General features: G+C 37.4%; 1 protein-coding gene across 3 annotated transcripts in view; it reads left to right on the top strand.

The window, feature by feature from the left end:
* NUP133 (nucleoporin 133) overlaps window positions 1-13800 on the top strand; it is a 66495-nt gene that overhangs the window by 36981 nt on the left and 15714 nt on the right. For all 3 annotated transcript variants that reach the window (XM_053607591.1, XM_053607593.1, XM_053607592.1), the window contains 6 exons: window positions 472-594; window positions 1184-1283; window positions 1811-2062; window positions 2709-2842; window positions 5252-5410; window positions 7718-7853. In XM_053607591.1, coding sequence (XP_053463566.1) covers window positions 472-594; window positions 1184-1283; window positions 1811-2062; window positions 2709-2842; window positions 5252-5410; window positions 7718-7853 — 904 coding nt within the window. The remainder of the gene's footprint in view (window positions 1-471; window positions 595-1183; window positions 1284-1810; window positions 2063-2708; window positions 2843-5251; window positions 5411-7717; window positions 7854-13800) is intronic.

Below are 13800 nucleotides of genomic sequence, written 5' to 3'. Positions count from 1 at the left end.
GCTTACTGATAATTCTGTAAACATTTATGTCTAAAGAAGAGGAATTGCTCATAATAGAAATTACCAAGTTCATTTGATTGGGTTGTTATTTTAATCCATTAGTTCGTTACTCAGGATCTTTCATTGTAAAGTGACATTTGTAACCTAGTTCTAGTTAAAGGTCACACTGAGCACTGATAGCTCTAAACACTGCAGTTGCTTCTTTAAATAAAAAAATCTACTTGGTAACAATCCAGAACTTTCCTATTTATAAGACTTAGTTATTTAGGCATTCTAAGCTTTAAAGGTTAGGATATTCTAACTCTAACTTTTACTGGATTTTAGATTTATTTTTATCAATTATCAATAAAAGACACTCTGTCTAACTATCTGAGTCTATGACCTAATGAGTAAAACCCATTCAGTAGTTGTCGTTGTTACCTCCCTTCATGACTCTTACTATAAGTAGTTGATTTCTGTGTGCCCTCTCAGGTGTCACAAGTAGACACAGTCTGTGAGTGTTTACTGGAGCATGAGGAGCAGGTCTTGAAGGACACATCACTGGATTCCATTGAGTGGGCTGAAGTGGTGATCAGTGTGAACAGCATTCTCAAGGTACAAAAACATGGTGACAGTTTCAGCATACCAGGCCCAGAGCATGCATATTTAAGGACGTGGTTTCCATATTCCTACTCTGTATTGCCAGTAATTTATCAGACTGTTAGGTAGAATAAACTTTGAGGGGGGTGTTTATGTCATTGCAAATGTATTTATGTTAATGCAACTACATAGTTCTTGTTTCTTTTTTTAATTACTTAAAAACTTGCTACTTATAGTAGTGACTTAAATATTCATTTGACTTTCACTAATGGACTTTACAGTAATGGTTTTTCTCCTTTGGTTACTATGGTTTTCCAAAACTAAAGTTAAGTTGTAGAGTAAAATAAATTTCAAAGCAGAAAGAACCAAAAAGTAATCCTACAGACCTGTGCTGGATATTTTTTCCTATTAATAGACTTTGATATTTCAGTGGCGCCTGTGGCTCAAAGGAGTAGGGCGCTGGCTCCATATACTGGAGGTGGTGGGTTCAAACGCAGCCCTGGCCAAAAACTGCAAACAAAAACAAAAAAAAGAAAATGATAGACTTTGATATTTCAACTTATCTTTGGAAATGCTGCAATCCCTCACATTTCTTGTTTTCCAGGATATGCTGCAGGCAGCTAGTCATTATCGCCGGAATAGAAACTCCTTATATAAAAGAGAAGAGCCACAAGAAAAAGAACCTGAGTATGTTCCATGGACAGGTAATGTACTAATTTATTAATGGTTGTTTAAAATATATTTTGACTAACCCATCAATTTGGAAGCAGTGTTATTCTTTCAGTGTAGGCATGTACATAAAAGAAAAGAATAACTTATGTGTCATCTCCAAAATGAACAGTTCTTATCACAATCACTTTATTCCTTTGGACTTAACTTATGGAACTCCTTATAATTTATTTGTTTAACTGGCACTTACTATGCATTTACTAGGTTTTAGTACAAATAGTTAAGCGTAGAAGCAGGTCCTGGCCCTAGAGTTATGTACTATATTTTATGTTGACTGAATACAAGTAGAGTAGCATCAAAGGAAGAAGAATCATGTTTACATGGCTTTGCTGAGGAAATCTCCTTAGAGAAGATGGAGTTTGAGCTGAGTATAGTGTATTGCCTGAACCTGTTTGATTTATTTTTCCAGCAGCGGTGAAATGACATAATTTTTAGGCAATTTTTTTCCCCTTACCCATTATAGAGCCCTTACTTAACCATGTTATTTTGTGTGATTTCACAGCAACAAGTGGTCCTGCTGGCATCCGAACAGTAATAGTACGCCAGCATGAGATTGTCCTGAAGGTAGTTTACCCACAGGCAGACAGCAACCTCCGAAACACGGTGACAGAACAGCTGGTAGCGCTGATCGATTGCTTCCTGGATGGTTATGTTTCTCAGCTCAACTCTCTGGACAGATCTATTGATCAGGAAAGATACGTCAGTCTGGAGGAGGAATATCTACAGAAAAGAACAGATCTCTTATCTCCTCTTCGTAAGTGCATGGTATTTGGTCAAGTCTATGGATCTTGAAATTTGCAGAACAGATGAAGGGGTCAAATAGGTAATGCAGTATATTCAGTGTAGCAACATTAATCCAACTGTAACCAAGAGCTTAAAGCAAGTGCATAGTGCAGCTTTCTGTGTTCTTTTATTCAACCGTTTTTCAGTACTTACCAGGTACACATACTGTAGACATTGCTAAAGATGATTTTTTTAAGTGACTAAATCAACAGCATGTGGATACTGCCCTCAAAGAGCTTAGTTAGCATCTCAGACCTCTACATGAGGACCTACCCTGCACAGTAGGGCCTGATGAGGGCTGGCCAAGGGGTACAGAGAAACAGCGTGATTCTTCAGCCAGGGACACACATACATTCCAGGCTGGGATTAGGGGTGCTTATTTTGCTAGTACAGGAAGGAAAGAAATAGTGTTTGGGGAGACAGTTATGATAAAAAAGGACTGAATGTAGTACATCTTTAATGAGTTGATGTAGATATTGAAAGTAAATGCCAATAACCAGGAAGGTTTCCTTTCTTAATAATTCTTAGTAGGAATAAAGGTAAAATTTCAAGTAATATTTTTATTACATATATTAAGTTTTGCTAATAGGATTTTTTCCTTGTTTTCATTTCCATAGTCACCCTAGGCCAGTATTTGTTGGCTGCTTCTCTAGCGGAGAAATACTGTGACTTTGATATCTTGGTACAAATTTGTGAGCAGACCGACAACCAGAACAGACTCCAACGCTACATGACCCAATTTGCTGATCAGGTGATGGATGTTGGGTGTGTGGCCAGGGTGTCCTGTAGTACTGCTTTGGTGTTTCAAATCTGTACTTTTGGAATACGACATGATCTTTTTATAGTTAAGTTTGGTATGTTTCTTTGCAAATTTTAACAGATCATTCTTTAAGTACAACTAAAAGATTCTTTGACCTTTGGAAAAATGTTAAAACTTTGTTTCTGTTCTTTTCTTTTTAGTTGTATTAAAAGTACTTAAGTAGATGAATATTGGTAAAGTTTTAAAAAACTACTGGAGAGTAGAGTATACTATTTTCAGAGAGTTCAGATTTATGTGCATCTAGTATTTGTTTTCTTTGGGTTTGATTCCTATTTTTAAAAAAAGTTCCTGTTACGACACTGTGTAGATGAATTTAAGTTGTTCCTTAAGGCCAGTATATTCAGTCAGTTGATTACTATGTAAAAACCTTAATTTTTTTCTTACTATAAAAATGATACAAAATTCAGAAAACTCTTTTAAGTAAAAAAAACAAAAATCACTCATACTTCTACTATTCAGAGAGCCCTTTTAAACATTTCATTTATATTCTACTCTTTCTATTCTGTGTATTAATATTATAACTGAACATCATCAATATTTTTAAATATTCTATAGCAGCATTTTTTTTTTTTTTTTGAGACAGAGTCGCCCTGTGTAGAGTGCTATGGCATTATAGCTTATAGCAACTTCAAACTCTTGGGCTCAAGCAATCCTCTTGCCTGCACCTCCCAAGTAGCTGGGACTACAGGCGCCCACCATAATGGGCAGCTATTTTTTGAGATGGGGTCTCACTCTTGCTTAGGCTGGTCTTAAACTCCTAAGCTCAGGCAATCCATCTGCCTGAGCCTCCCAGAGTGCTAGGATTACAGGAGCCACCAGGCCTGGCCTATAGCAGCATTTTTAATGGTGTTACAGTATTTCAACGACTGGGTGTGACTTATTTTTTCGATCAGTGCCCATTGTTGGATATGGCTCATCTAATGTTTTACAGTAGTGCTAAAGTATTGCAGCAGTATTGCACCAGTCGTCATTTTTTAATTCTTTTTATGGATTTTAGTTCTCCATTGACATTTTTTTACCCAGTTTTGCTTTTTCTTTTCTTTAACATGTTTTTTTCTTGACCTGAACGTATGGGTTTGTTTGTTTATTTATTTATTTATTCATTTATTTATTTAATTTCAGGTTAATGTGGGGGCATAAACAACCAGGTCAAAATATTTGAATTTGTTAGGCAGAGTCCCCTTGTGGTTATGTCCCACACACAAAAGTGTGCCAGACACCCCCACCCTGTGCCCATTCAGTAAGAGCACCCCAACTCCCTCTCTGTCCCTCTCCCTCATTAATCCTCCCCTCTTCTTAACATGTTAAATAATTATTTTAAAGTCTGTGCTAAATTAGGTCTGTTTCTGTTGTTTGATTTTATGATGGTTGAGCCATATTTTTCTGCTGTTTATATCTGGTAATTTTATTATTGTATTTTAGACATGACAGATAAAAGAACTATAAAGCTGGTAATTGATGTTATTTTTCCTCAGGGAGGGTTTTCCTCTCTTAAGCAATTTAGGTGAGAGGCAGATCACACAATCCATCAGGAATACAAGTGGGCAGGGGCTTGATCTAAGCTTTTACTACATTTATTTTATTTCTGGTTTCAAAAGTCTTTGGGGAGACACTTAATTTAATAGCAGGATCTCTGCTTTAGTGGAAGAGCCTCTTAAACACTGAGACCATAGGACATTTCGGTCTTCCTGAAAACTGGCAGGGTGTTTGGGCCTTTCAGGATTCTGATGTATCATGGCAGCCCCCGTGGCTAGCTGACAACAGAATTCTACCCCTGAGCCTCTCACTTGGAAATGTTACAGTCTTGGTTTTGTCAAGTAGAATTGCGTGTGGTAACAGAGATTTGTTTATACATGCAGTCCAAAATGGGTCCATGTGACTGGGCACTTGGGGCTGTTGAGCACATGAAATGTGCTAGTGTACCCTAGGAAACTGAATTTTAAATTTTAATTTAATTTTTAAAATTTAAGTTTAAACACCTACACATGGCTGACAAACATCTAGGTTCTGCTATGAACTTCGTTGCAATTCTGAGCAAGATATACTTTCTTTTTTTTTTGCAGTTTTTGGCCGGGGCTGGGTTTGAACCCACTACCTCTGGCGTATAGGGCTGGCACCCTACTCCTTTGAGCCACAGGTGCCGCCCCAAGAATACACTTTCTGATTCGAAATTTACTTATTTGTCAAATTAGGTTATCCTACAATATAGGAAATTATTATTTAAAACAAGATTTCTGTTTTATAGAAATTTATATTTGGAAGAAATTTATATTATCAGAAATGTAATTTTAAAAACTATATTATTAAGTATTAATAGATTTTTGGCTCTATCACTTGTAGAATTTTTCAGAGTTTCTGTTCCGTTGGTATCTGGAGAAGGGAAAGCGAGGCAAGTTACTATCTCAGCCCATTTCTCAACATGGACAGTTGGCGAATTTTTTGCAAGCTCATGAACATCTCAGTTGGTTACATGAAATTAATAGCCAGGAGTTAGAAAAGGTAAGGATTATATGGAGCAAATAAATGCATTTTATTTAGGTAGTTTAGTTAGTATAATTTTTAGTAATTAAAGTACTACTTACAGCCATATACCTAATAAGGAGTTGCTATGCAAAATATATAAGGAACTCAGCTCAATAGCAAAAAGACAAATAACCTGATTTAAAAATGGGCAAAAGATCTGTAGTCAGATATACAAATGGCCAACAGATACATGAACACAATGCTCAACACTGGGGAAATGAAAATTAAAACCATATGCTTCTTAGAATGGCTGTTACCAGAAAGATGACAAATGTGGGAGAAGATATGGAGAAAAGGGAACCCTGGTATGTGGTCAGTGGGAATGTAGAGTTAGTCTAACCCTGTGGAAAACCGTGTGGAGCTATCTCAGAAAATTAAAAGTAGAATTGCTATGTGATCCAGCAGTCTCACTTCTGGGTATATATCCAAAGGACTCCCATGTTCGTTGCAGTACTATTCAAAATAAGCAAGTTGTAGAATCAACCTGTGTGTCCATCATTGTGAATAAAGAAAATGTGGCATATGTAATATACAGTGGAATAACAGTTTTTAAAAAGAAGGACATTCTGTCATTTGCAATGATGTGGATGAAGTTGGAAGATATTATGCTAAGTGAAAAGAAGACAAGTGCACAGAAAGGCAGTGCCACATCCTCTCACATGTTGAATCTAATTTGAAATTGTAGAAGCAGAGAATAGAGTGGTCATGGTTAGAGGATGGAAGGGTGGGAGGAGAGAGGAGATATTGCTCAAAGGGGACAAAGCTTCACTTAGGAATTTTTGAGATACATTGCACAACATGGTGAGTAAAGTTAGTAGTGTATTATATATTTCAGAGTAGCTAAGAGTAAATTTCAGATCTTTTCACTACAAAAAAAAAAGTATTGAGGTGATGGGTTTGTTCATTGGCTTGATCTAATTATTGTAAATTATATGCATATATTATAGCATCACTTTGTATCCATAAATACATATAATTATAATTTGTCAGTTTATAATAAAAAGTTTGAAATTTAAAAAATATATGATTCTTACAGGAATTTATTTATTTATTTAAAATTTTTCTGGAAGCAGAATCCCATTCTGTTGCCCAGGCTAGAGTGCCATGGCATCAGCATAGGTTACAGCAACCTCAAACTAATGGGTAGAGGTGATCCTTCTGCCTTACCCTTTTGAGTAGCTGGGACTACAGGCACTCACCACACTTGGCTAATTTTTCTATTTTTTTTTCCTTTTTTTATTAAATCATAGCTGTGTACATTATTGCAATCATGGGATACAATGTGCTGGTTTTATATATAATTTGAAATATTTTTATCGAACTGGTTAACATAGCCTTCATGGCATTTTCTTAGTTATTGTGTTCAGACATTTATATTCTGCATTTAGTAAGTTTCACCTGTACCCTTGTAAGAGGCACCGTAGGTGTGGTCCCACCAATTACCCTCCCTTCACCCATCTACCACCCTAATTTTTCTATTTTTAATAGAGTTGCAGTCAACCCCTTACTCAGGCTGGTCTCAAACTCCTGAGTTAGAGATCCCCCCCCTTCTTGGCCTCCTAGAGTGCTGAGATGACAGGCATCAGCCACCGTGCCCAGCCAAAAATTTGAAATTTTTTTAAAAGCACTAATAGATTTAAAATATATACCTCCCATTCACTCACATAGTTTACATAAAGCGTTCTTCTTGATTTATGGTGGTATTGCCATTACATCTAATATCAAAAAAAATGTAGTCCATTGTGATTTCAGTTTTATTATATTAAAATCACTAAAGTTTTGCTGACATGTATATAATGATCATTGGCCTTTTTTAGTGATGAGTATGTTCTCCTAATACAAATATGTGTAAAAACAGCACACAAATTGATTTTAAAGTTTGTTCTTGGTAGGATGTTCAAGTGAACATGTAATTGTAGCAGATGTTATGCATATGTGTCTCTTCCCAGTGATTAGCGTGGGTAGTTGATTTTTATTTATTTATTTTTTTATTTTTTTATTTTTGTTTTGGTCAGGGCCAGGTTCGAACCCGCCACCCCTGCTATATGAGACCAGCGCCCTACTCCTTGAGCCACAGGCACTGCCCAGTAGTTGATTTTTTAATGTGTAATTACTTTCACTGTATGGCAGCGATTAGTTTTTAGGTTTGCTAATTATTAATTTGTCTTTCATTGGGTATGGCTTAGGTGGGGAAAAAACAAGTTTGGGACATACTTAACCTTTATTTCAACTTGAATTGATGCCCAGGATCTTAGTAGGGTTTTCATATTTTGTTTGTTATAGGCACATGCAACACTTCTAGGTTTGGCAAACATGGAAACTCGTTACTTTGCAAAGAAAAAAACCCTTCTTGGCTTGAGTAAATTGGCTGCATTAGCATCAGACTTTTCAGAGGATGTACTACAAGAAAAAATTGAAGGTAATGGGACAAATTTGATTAAGAAGATATACAAACTGTTCATGTTAATTCTTATGAGGTGTTCTTGTCAGTTAACAGGATCTATTAGAAATAGTATTTTTCTCTAAGAGGACTGTTTTTATTGATGTTTATTTAGTCTCAACAACTGAACAGACAAATGAATGTTCATTTATAGCTAATTATGTACTTAGAATTGGGCTTTTTTTTTTTTTTGAGAGTAAAATTATTTATAAACAGAATTCCTAAAGAATAAATTCAAATAATTTTAAACTGAGATGTCTGAGAACCCTTAGTGATACATATTCTAAGGGCAAAAGGACACAAAACTTTGACCTTCACACAGGATTTAGGGGTAGTAGCCTTGGTGCAATAATTCTGAAATTATTATGTGTGTATTGTAGATAGAGAAAATGATTAAATTTAGTACAGTCAGCCTCCATATCCTCATATCCATGGGTTCTACAGATTTAACTATTTGAAAAAAAACACAACAATAAAAAATGCAATTTTAAAATTCAATACAAAATAATTTACATTGTATTAGGTTACTGTAAGTAACGTAGAGATGATTTAAAGTATATGGGGGGGGGATGTGTGTAGGTTACCTGTAAATATTACCCTATATAAAAGACTTAAGCATTTGGGTATCATTGGGGGTCCTGGAATCTGTGTATACCAAGGGACAACTGTATTTTTTTTTTTTCTAAGAGACAAAGTCTCACTTTGTTGCCCTCAGTAGAGTGCTGTGGCATCACAGCAACCCCTAACTCCTGGGCTTAGAAGAATGTGTTGCCTCAGCCTCCTGAGCAGCTGGGACTACAGGTGCCCACCACAATGCCCAGGTATTTTTTGTTGCAGTTTGGCTGGGGCTGGGTTTGAACCTGCCACCCTCAGTATATGGGGCCAGTGCCCTATTCACTGAGCCACAGGTGTCACCCTGAACAACTGTATTTTTTTTTTTTTTTTGCACTTTTTGGCTGGGGTTGGGTTTGAACCCGCCACCTCTGGCATATGTGGCTCCTTTGAGCCACAGGTGCCGCCCTATTTTTTTTTGAAGACAGAGTCTCAAGCTTTTGCCCTGGGTAGAGTGCCGTAGTGTCACAGCTCACATCAACCTCCGCTCCTGGGCTTAAGAGATTCTCTTCCCTCAACCTCCCAACTAGCTGGGACTGCAGGCACCCGCCACAACGCCCAGCTATTTTTTGGTTGTAGTTGTCATTGTTGTTTGGCAGGCCCAGGCTGGATTCAAACCCACCAGCTGTGATGTATGTGGTTGGTGCCCTAGCTGCTGAGTTACAGGCACTGAGCCAACAACTATATTATTTTTGAGAACCAAGGAGAAGGGACATACAAATATGGAAGGAAGATAAGGAAGAACCCTGAATTATAATTTTTGAATTAGAGATATCAGATTTTTAAAAAAATTTTTTTAAAAAAATTTTTCTTGTTTGTGGTGATGAATATGTTAATTACCCTGATCAGAGCATTACACAATGTATACATGTATTGAAACATCACATTGTACCACATAAATGTTTACAATTACTATGTGTCAATTAAAAATATTTACATGGTATGAAACCCTGGTAGCCTGAATATACCTAGTTTCCTATTTTGGTCTCTAACTAGCATTTTCCAGTAAAAGGAAGTGAGGACACATTGAAGAGAACGGTTTTGGAGCCAGAAAACAAGGTTACTGTGGAGATGTCAAAAGAACTCAGAACTGTGAACAGCTTCCACTGGCTAAGTTTGGGGATAATCTCAACATCAAAAGGACTGATAGTAAAGAATTATATGTTAGAGTTTATGAAAGAAAAATTGAGGATTCCACAGTGATATCCAAAAGGGGCAGGGTCAGTGAAATATTTCTTTAAAGATTGCAAAGTAAGAAATGCAGAAAGAATGATAGAAGTCATCAAAGGATGCTGAAACCATTGAATTTAGGGGTTAGGGAAATATTTTCAGAGTATCAGCACACAGATCTAATAGGTACCATCATCAACAAAAGACAAACCCACACTACTTCCTGAAGGGATGGAACATGGTAGTAAATACCATCACTTGTGTCATACTCTTGCCAAAAATGTTTAGGTGAATCTAATCACAAAGGAACAATGAGATATATCCTGATGGTAAGGCAGAGGCTGTTTTAGATTAAGGGAACCTAAGAGCCATGACACATAATAAAGTGCAATTTGAGCTTCTCTGAATTCTGGATCATCTCCAAAGTAATCGAAACAACTATAATGAATATTTAGAGGACAACTGAGAACATTTGAACATAATGTTAGATGATAGTACTGTATTGATGTTAAATCCATAAGCTTAATAATGATACTGTGGGCAGATGTCCTTCTAGGAGGAGTATTTAGGAATGAAATATCCTCAACTCTTTAGTTTTCATATGATTAGCAAAAAGAAGAATGAGAGAGAAAGCAAATAGGTGAAAATGTTAACAGCAAGTGACTCTAAATGGATGGTATGCAGTACACACTGTGTTCTTTAAAATTTTCTGTAGGTTTAGAATTTTCCAAAATAAAAATCAGAGGGGGAAGGGGGAATCTCAGCTATGTGGTTGAAGTGAAGTATATGCAGATACGGATATTTGGTTGTATGACTTAGCCACAGAGAATCCAGCCTCTGGGGTCTGGGTTCAAATTACATTGCTGTCACTTTTTTTCCTTTGAGATTGTGGATGTAATGGAAAGAATCTGGAATTTAGATATTTACTCTGAACTTAATACTTTTGTGGCACTGGGTAGCTAATTTGCCTTTCTGAACCCGGGTCTGTTCCATCTAATCACACAGGCAGTTGTAGGACTGAGGACAGATGTCGCTAGAGAAAAAGGGTCTGCACAGGTTAAGTGTGCATTACTTTGTTTGTTTTTTTTTTTTTTTACTATTCATGAGAATCTTCTTCAATCTTTTTAATTTTTTGCACTAGTAATGTGCCTGTTGTTCTGAAGAAAATGTGTTTATATTCATTCTGTAGGGCAGGCTGACAGTCTGAGAGGGGAAGCCATGTCTTAGTTTGCCTCCAGAAATAAGAGCATGTTCATCAAAGTATTTAAACATTGGACTTTGTTATTTATTTATTTATTTAGAAACAGAGTCTCACTATGTTGTCCTCGGTAGAGTGCTGTGGCATCACAGCTCACAGCAATCTAAAACTCTTTGGGCTCAAGCAGTTCTCTTGCCTTAGCCTCCCTATAGTTGGGACTACAGGCACCTGCCATAACACCCAGCTATTTTTGTTTGTTTGTTTGTTTATTTGCTTGGCAGGCTTGGGCCGGGTTCGAACCCACTAGCCCCGGTTCATGTGGCCAGCTCCCTAACTGCTAAGCTATGGGTGCCGACTTTGTTATTTCTAGTTTCTTCCTCCCATACATTGAAACTCTGGTCACATTTGATCACTTCTTTTTTTCTTTTAATTTATTTTTTATTTCAAATTAATATGAGGGTACAAATTTTTAGGTTACATTCTTCTCACTTCCAGGGTAAAGTTCCATTTGTAGAAGAGGCCCTCACCCAGGGGCGTTATGCACCCTCACAGTTGTACACATTAGGTGAGATCCCACCTCAGGCCCACCTTCCTTCTGCCAGTTGTCCTCCCGCCTCACTCTACCTTCTTACTAGATTATATTTGTGTTTTATTGTTCATATGAGTATGTAATTGTTTACATATTGGTTTCATATTAGTATGGAGTGCATTGGATATTTATTTTTCCATTTTTTTTTTTTTTTTTTTGAGACAGAGCCTGAAGCTGTTGCCCAGCTCACAGTAACCTCCAACTCCTTCGCTTTAAGCTATTCTCTTGCGTCAGCCTCCCAAGTAGCTGGGACTACAGGCACCCACCACAACTCCCGGCTATTTTTTGGTTGTAGTTGTCGTTGTTTGGCAGGCCCAGGCTGGATTCGAACCCACCAGCTCTGGTGTATGTGGCTAGAGCTTTAGCCACTTGAACTACAGGAGTTGAGTCATGTTTTTCCATTCTTGTGATACTTTACTAAGAAGAATATATTTCAACTCCATCTAGGTCATCTAATCTGTGAGTTGCGACCCCTTTTTAACAATGAAAATACATTGCAGCATTAGGAAGGTTGAGAAACACTGATCTAGGTAAATGTAAAAGCTATAAAGTCTCTATCTTTTTTTTTTTTGAGACAGAGTCTTACTATGTCGCCCTCGATAGAGTGCCATGGCGTCACAGCTCATAGCAACCTCAAACTCTTGGGCTTAAGCCATTCTTTTGCCTCAGCCTCTCAAGTAGCTGGGGCTATAGGCACCTGCCACAACGCCCAGCTATTTTTTTGTTGCAGTTGTTGTTGTTTAGTTATCCTGGGCCGGATTCAAACCCACCAGCCTAGGTGTATGTGGATGGCGCCCTACCCACTTAGCTACAGGGGCTGCTGTCTCCATCATTTTTAATGGCTGAATAGTACTCCATGGTATACATACACCACAGTTTGTTGACGCATTCATGGGTTGATGGGCACTTAGGTTGCTTCCACAACTTGGCAATTATGAGTTGACCTGCAGTAAACATTCTAGTGAAAATGTCTTTGTGGTAAAATGATTGTTGCTCTTCTGGGTAGATACCTAGTAATGGGATTGCAGTATCAAATGGAAGATATTGAGGATTCTTCATACTTCTCTCCAAAAGGCTGTATTAGTTTACAATTACACCAGCAGCGTAGAAGTGTTCCCTTTTCTCCACATCTGGTGTTTTGTGACTTTGTGATGTGGGCTGATCTTGCTGGGATTAGGTGATACCTTAGAGTGGTTTTGATTTGCATTTCTGATGAGTAAAGATGATGAGCATTTTTTCATGTGTTAGTTGGCCATTTGTCTGTCATCCTCAGAGAAGTTTCTGTTCAGATCTCTTGCCCACTTATAGAGGGGGGGTTGTTTGCACTTTCCTTATTGTTTGAGTTCTCTCTAGATTCTAGTTAGCACTCCTTTGTCAGACTCATAACATGCAAAAATCTTCTATTCTGAAGGCTGTCTGTTTGCATTATTTGTGGTACTCTTAGCTGTGCAAAAGCTTTTTAGCTTGAGCAAATCCCAGTTATTTATTTTGGTGTTGCTGTAAGTGCTGGGGGGCTGTTTTCCTCATAAAATTTTTTCCCAGGCCAATATCCTCAAGTGTTTTCCCCACACTTTCTTCTAGAATTTGTATTGTTTTGTGTCTTAAATTTAAATCTTTTATCCAGCGAGAAGCAATTTTTATCAGTGGTGAGAGGTGTCAGTCCAGTTGCAGTCTTCTACATGTGGATAACCACTTCTCCCAGCACTGTTTGTTAAATAAGGATTCTTTTCCCCAGTGCACGTTTTGTTAGGCTTATCAAAGATCAAATGACAACATGTGACTGGGTTCATCTCTAGATTCTCTGCCCTATTCCATGGACACATTTGATCACTTCTTAGCTATTGTTTTCTTAGCACAATGAGAATATTTTAAGGTTTCAGTAATTTCTTGGAGACTATTATCACAGTGTATCTAATGATAGGGACTAGTCTTTTTTTTTTATTTTATAAATATATATATATATATTTTTTTTTATTGTTGGGGATTCATTGAGGGTACAATAAGCCAAGTTACACTGATTGCATTTGTTAGGTAAAGTCCCTCTTGGAATCATGTCTTGCCACCAGAAGGTGTGGCACGCACCAAGGCCCCGCCCCCCTCCCTCCTTCCCTCTCTCTGCTTTTCCTCCCCCCCCATAACCTTAATTGTCATTAATTGTCCTCATATCAAAATTGAGTACATAGGATTCATGCTTCTCCATTCTTGTGATGCTTTACTAAGAATAATGTCTTCCACTTCCATCCAGGTTAATACGAACCATGTAAAGTCTCCATTTTTTTTAATAGCTGAATAGTATTCCATGGTATACATATACCACAGCTTGTTAATCCATTCCTGGGTTGGTGGGCATTTAGGCT

This window comes from Nycticebus coucang, chromosome 10, assembly GCF_027406575.1.
Source record: "Nycticebus coucang isolate mNycCou1 chromosome 10, mNycCou1.pri, whole genome shotgun sequence".
NCBI classification, from domain to species: domain Eukaryota; kingdom Metazoa; phylum Chordata; class Mammalia; order Primates; family Lorisidae; genus Nycticebus; species Nycticebus coucang.
Note: the sequence above shows the minus strand (reverse complement) of the source record. Positions and strands in the feature narration are given on the sequence as shown.